General features: G+C 34.1%; 1 protein-coding gene across 11 annotated transcripts in view; it reads left to right on the forward strand.

Moving 5' to 3' along the window:
- stard13a (StAR related lipid transfer domain containing 13a) overlaps positions 1-6000 on the forward strand; it is a 229806-nt gene that overhangs the window by 192928 nt on the left and 30878 nt on the right. For all 11 annotated transcript variants that reach the window (XM_073915023.1, XM_073915024.1, XM_073915028.1 and 8 more), the window contains one exon: positions 2150-2213. In XM_073915023.1, coding sequence (XP_073771124.1) covers positions 2150-2213 — 64 coding nt within the window. The remainder of the gene's footprint in view (positions 1-2149; positions 2214-6000) is intronic.

The raw sequence follows: 6000 nt of genomic DNA on the forward strand, positions 1-6000 counted from the left end.
GTATTTGGCGTCAATGTGACGTTGGTTTAAGATCTTAGCTCGACGTTGGATTTTGGTCACTTTCCAGGAAAACCTAAAATCAACAAAATATCAATGTTATTTCACGTCTTTATTGGTCATCAAAATAACATTGTTTTAAGACACTGTCAACCCTCTAACCTAATATTAATATCTAATATCAATGTCCTATGATGTTGTTTGTCTGCTGGGATCAGATTTAGAATGAATCTAATGTAATGTGGTTTGTGCTTTTTAGGGTTTGGCGACGTCGACCAATTTGGAATCATACGATGTCTAATTGCGATGGACAATGGCATCGCCGTTGTAGGCGGCGGTGAATTAATTATTTATGAATAATTAATTCATTCATAATAAATTAATTATTTATAGCCTCCGTTTCAACTGCCTGATCCGCATGGCCTTTGTTGTGCCCATAACTGAATCATAAATAAATAAAGATAAGTCACACACAAATTACCAGCTATCTATCACTTTTTCTGCAGGACTCTGGCATGAATAAGCAAAGTGACCTGTGTCAATATAATGACATCGACAAACTTGGTTGGTAAAAAAGGTGCACAACCAACAGCAACCAACCAAGAGTATCTGAGGATTTCGCAAAAATTATTAAGTACAAGCATGAAAGCGAAAGATTGAAGCAGTGTACTGACACTGACACGTTACCAGACCAAAGAGTCGCTAGATAGAGACAAGAATAATTAAATATGAACTTTAACAACTAAAGTGAGATGCGATCCAGCGGTACATCCTTGATAAACTATCCGACCTGCACTGCTCTCTGGGGTTTTGTGCATAAAGCACCCGCTAACTGCCTAGAGAGGAGACGTGCGAATATGCTGCTGCGCATGCCTGTGTGTTTGTTTGTGTGAGTGTGAAACTAAGATGTATTAGTGTAAACGTGGCTTGAGTGTGATTTTTTTTGCGAACCGTTTGCTGCTGCGACGGTGGCGGGGTGGAGGACCGCAATGCCGGCTCAGAATCGTGATGTCTATCGGCCATCGTCATAGTGCTTTTAATACAGTCTGTAATTTGGGCCACAATATTCTTTAGTCTGAATGTACTGTATCCAAAATAAAAAATAAAAACCTGCTGATGTCATGAAGGAACATTTCAGCACATTACAAAACAGCACGTTGTGGTTTTATAGGTGAAATAATGGCTTGTTTGTGTCTGGAATGAATACTGAAGGGGTGGAGAGAAGCTCTTCAGGGGTGAAGGAAAAACAGCCCATTCTGATGTTGCATATAACAATCTATATCCAATTTCCTTTGTTTTAGTGTTCACATTTTCACAAAAATGGAAAAAGACTAATTTAGATTGCATTGTGAGCGGATCACAATCATAATCTCACCCACATGGAGAAAAGTACATCAACCATAAAGTACGCAGCTTAGATAAGTAAACACTGTAACCAAGTTCAATTGATTCCAATATTAAATTGCATTGCAAAAACCTCTGAACTGTATCCTCAAATTTAAAATGAATCTAATTCAATGTGCTATAAAAAAGTCACTTCAGATTTGCGCCACAATATTCTTTAGTTTGAATTTACTGAAGCCAAAATTAAATCAAAAAGACCTGCTTATGTCATGAAGGAAAATTCAGCGCATCAAAAAACAACACGTTGTGGTTTTATAGGTGAAATAATGGCTTGTTTGTGTCTGGAATGGATATAAAGTGAAGGGTCTGCAGTCTCGTATGCACTGTGTATGTGTGTGTGTGTGCTAAAGGGGTGGAGAGAAGCTCTTCAGGGGTGAAGATCAGTCAGATGAGGACGTTAAAGGCCACTGTAGGGTTAGATCAAAGCGGAGGTGGATCGGCCACTCTCTCGCTCTCTTTATCCCTCTGTTTTTTCCTTCTGCAGTCTCATTCATTCATGGCCATGTCTTGAAAGAGATTAGAAGTCACGGCTGCCAAGTTGAACCCGTCACTCTTTCCGGCAGCCAATCCGGACGGAGATAGTGAGAGTTTTCTTGAAATCTATACCTGTGTGTAGAGAGGCAAACAGAGGTTAGAGGAGTGTAGGATCTGCAGTGGATTCTCTCTCTCTCTGTTTCTCTGTGGTTTCTTTGTGGTGGAGATGAGAGTGACGGATGTCTTCACCAGTGACTGTCTTCTTCTCTTCCAGTCGACTCAACACTCTGAACAAGTGTGCCTCCATGAAACTGGACGTGAGCCTCCCTAAGAAGAAAGTAAGTGGCTTTTTAATTGAATTCTTGTAGATTTTGGTGAATCTCAATGTATAATTTTCTCAATATAATGGACAATCAAGCCCGAAATTATTCTTACCACTGGCAAATTTTGATTTATAGTTACTTTTATTCAACCAGCAAGTTTTTTTTTTATTGTAAATGGCACATGCTTCTCCCAGTTGATAATAAGACCAGAAGGCATCATTGTGGAAAAAATATTAATGTTTTTGGTCCCACTTTATATTAAGTGTCCTTAACTACTATGTACTTCCATCGAAAAATAAATACAATGTACTTACTATGTTTATGATGTATTTGAGAACACTTGTGGTGCTTTTGAGTTGGGATAGAGGTTGGGTTATGGACAGGTTTGGTGGTATGGGTAGGTTTAAGGGTGGGTTAAGGTGTAAGGGATGGTCAACATTGTATTTACAAATGTAATTACAAAAGTTAATTAAAGATGTAATTACATACTGGTATTTAATCAAGCATAAGTACACCGTAAATACATGTATTTACACAATAAGTATATTGTAACAAACTATTAATTACTATGTAATTACTTATTATTTAAGGCCACAATATAAAGTAGGACCATGTTTTTTTTTTTTTTTTTACATTTGAACAAAATCTTTAAGTAAAGGCGTATGGATAATTTTAGGTTTGACTATAAATAGTTATATTTATATAACTGATATTTTGATTTATAGCTGTTCAATTATTAAAAATAAGTCATTTATAGTATTATTTTGCCTAAAATAACAAAAAAAAAGTTTCTATATGTTTGTATATTTATATAAAAAATTATAACTTTTAACTTGAGAATAAATTAAGAAATCAATATTTGGTGGAATAACCTTGATAACATTTGTTATTTTAACAACATCTTTTTATTATTCAACCAGCAAGTTTTTTGACCTGACATGATACAGGCAGCTTCTAGTAGATAATAAGACCACGATGTACAGGAAGCATCATTGTGGGAAATATTATTCCTCCACTTTTATTTACATTTGAACAAAAACTTTAAGTCCGAATTTGCAAGGGGTCTGATTGATTTTGAACTTGGCTGTATATTTATAATTATGTTTCTCTGGATTTATGGATTATTGTTGTGTTAAAAAAAATGTAATGTCATTTGTAGTATTATTTTGCTTAAAATAAGTAAAAAGGTGGCATATTTTCACATATTTGTATACATTTTTTGACAACACAATTTCAATGTTTTAACTTCAGAAAAAAATATTACAGTTTTTCTCAGTCCTTTTGGTGCATTTCTCACAACACTATTTACATTTGCGCAATAGTTAATGCTTTTCTCAAAACAATTAGTACAAACAAAGAAATCAATAGAAATCAGTGGAATAACCAAGTACATAACAAGCATAACAAGTGATAACATATGCCATTTTTCATCTATTATTCAACCAGCAAGTTTTTTTTGACTTGAAAGGGCACAGGCTCCCAATGAATAATAAGACCGTGTACAGGAGGCATTGTTGTGGAAAACATATTTATGTTTTTATTTACATTCAAACAAAAACTTTAAGCCAGCATTTGCCAGGGGTATGAATAATTTTGGGTTTGACTGTATATATAGCTTTGTCTCTCTGGATTTATGATTTATAGTTGTTCAATCAAAAAAAAAGTCATTTGTCGTGTTATTTTGCTCAAAATAACATTGACAATTTGAGCAAAAAAGTTGCCATTTTTCATGTATTTTTATAAAAAAAATTGATAACACAATTCCAATGTTTTAACTTCTGAAGAAAAAAAGGAAATTTATTTAACATTTGTTATTTTAACATCATCCTTTCATCTATTATCCAACCAGCAAGTTTTTTTGACCTGAAATGGCAATGGCACAGTTCAACCTGATACTAGTAAGGTGTACCTAATAAAGGGGCCGGTGAGTGAATACTGTATATTACAAAATTAATTTCAAGTGCAAATTTTTGCCAGAACAAAAACAAACAAAAAGCACTTTATTACATTATAGTGATTACATTAGAATCTATCTTTTATTGGGAGTTTTAGGGGGAATGGTCTTTATTGACATGCAAATAATGTCACAGTTCAACATTTTAATGGTTTCTTAATACAAAATAAATGTTCAGATTATAAACAATATTCATGAAATTCACAAATTTATTTTAATTTTTTTAATGATTGAAAATATTTGAAGTAATGTACATAACTGTAATATTTTTACTATTATTGTAACGGCTCTGCTTTATGCTGGATTACATGTTTTGAAAATGTCTATAAAATAAAGACAAAAACATCTAAATATAGACCAAATCTGTCTGTCTGGGTTTTTTAAACTGGACCATCTGATCACATCTGAACAAAGCAGATGTTTTAAAAGTAACAGTCATGAGCCGTGAACAGAATTGATGTTGGCTTTCAGCACTGAAGCGTCAGTTTAATCTTTGGTCGAGACTCTTGGACTGTTTACGTAGAGCTCGTATTTCAGCCTAATTATGATTGTAAGCTGTGGGTCTCATTCAGTGGGTCGTTTGTGACTACTTTACTGACGTCTCGGGCATGTGAAAGGGGTCTTTGGGTGTTGCTGTCTTAAATGCAGCCAGACAGTGATTATTTGATACCTGTTATGTTCCTGTCCTCTTGTTTGGATGATATTTGAGAAATCCCCACACCAGCTAGAATGACTTGGGGGATGTTTTTGAAATTTTCTTTTGACATTTTTCAAATACCACGAGTCTCTTTTGACATCATGACTGTAACGTTCAAGGTAAACGTATAAGGTCTGTGGTATTTTAAATAGGAAATGGGTTGTGAAGGTTATATAGTGTTAAGAGGGTGACAGGGATTTCCTGTGCTGTGAGTTTACACGTCTAGGCTTTACCATTCATAAAACATATTGGTAACATCTGTACCAATATGTAACTTTAAAAGCTTATGGTATTCGTCATCGTGTTCATCAGACCTTCCATTGGTTTGACTCTTTTCTTGAAACAGAAATTACATTCTCAAAATTCTAAGATCATTTGGCAAAACAGTGTTGCAGTTCAGCACAACACTATAGCTCACTTGCTGTTACGGTTTAATTAAGTTGTTTAGGGAAAATAAACGTAACACTTATAATATTAAATTATTACTGAGTAGAGATGGATGGAAAATACACCAGGACACAAAATTTACGGTCAATTTGTTTATTCCTCTTACGAGGAGAAGAAAAATGAAGCCAACAAAAGAGAGGCTTACATTTTTAGATTAGATTAGATTAGATTCAACTTTATTGTCACTACACATGTACAAGTACAATGCAACGAAATGCAGTTTAGGTCTAACCAGCAGTGCAATAGCAGCAAGTGCAGGATACAGGAATAAGTTATAAAGTGCAGTTATAGAAAACTATGGTGATATTTACAGATGGGATGGATGTACTATGAACATTATATACAGGTTGGATAAGCTATGAACAGATTTACAATATATGAATATATGTGCAGTTTGCTATTAATAATCAGTAGTGTGCAGATAGATAAACATGATTACAAGTGTATATGTTACAATATATGAATATATGTACAGGGATAGATGAACATGATTACATGTGTATATGTTACAATATATGAATATATGTACAGGGATAGATGAACATGATTACAAGTGTATATGTTACAATATATGAATATATGTACAGGTTGCTATTAATAATCAGTAGTATGCAGATAAATAAGCGTGATTACAGTGTATATGTATAGTGAGTGTGTACATAATTACAAATGCCCATATGCAGTGGGTATGTACAGTTCAATAA

The sequence above is a fragment of the Danio rerio genome, chromosome 10, assembly GCF_049306965.1.
Source record: "Danio rerio strain Tuebingen ecotype United States chromosome 10, GRCz12tu, whole genome shotgun sequence".
Classification (NCBI taxonomy): domain Eukaryota; kingdom Metazoa; phylum Chordata; class Actinopteri; order Cypriniformes; family Danionidae; genus Danio; species Danio rerio.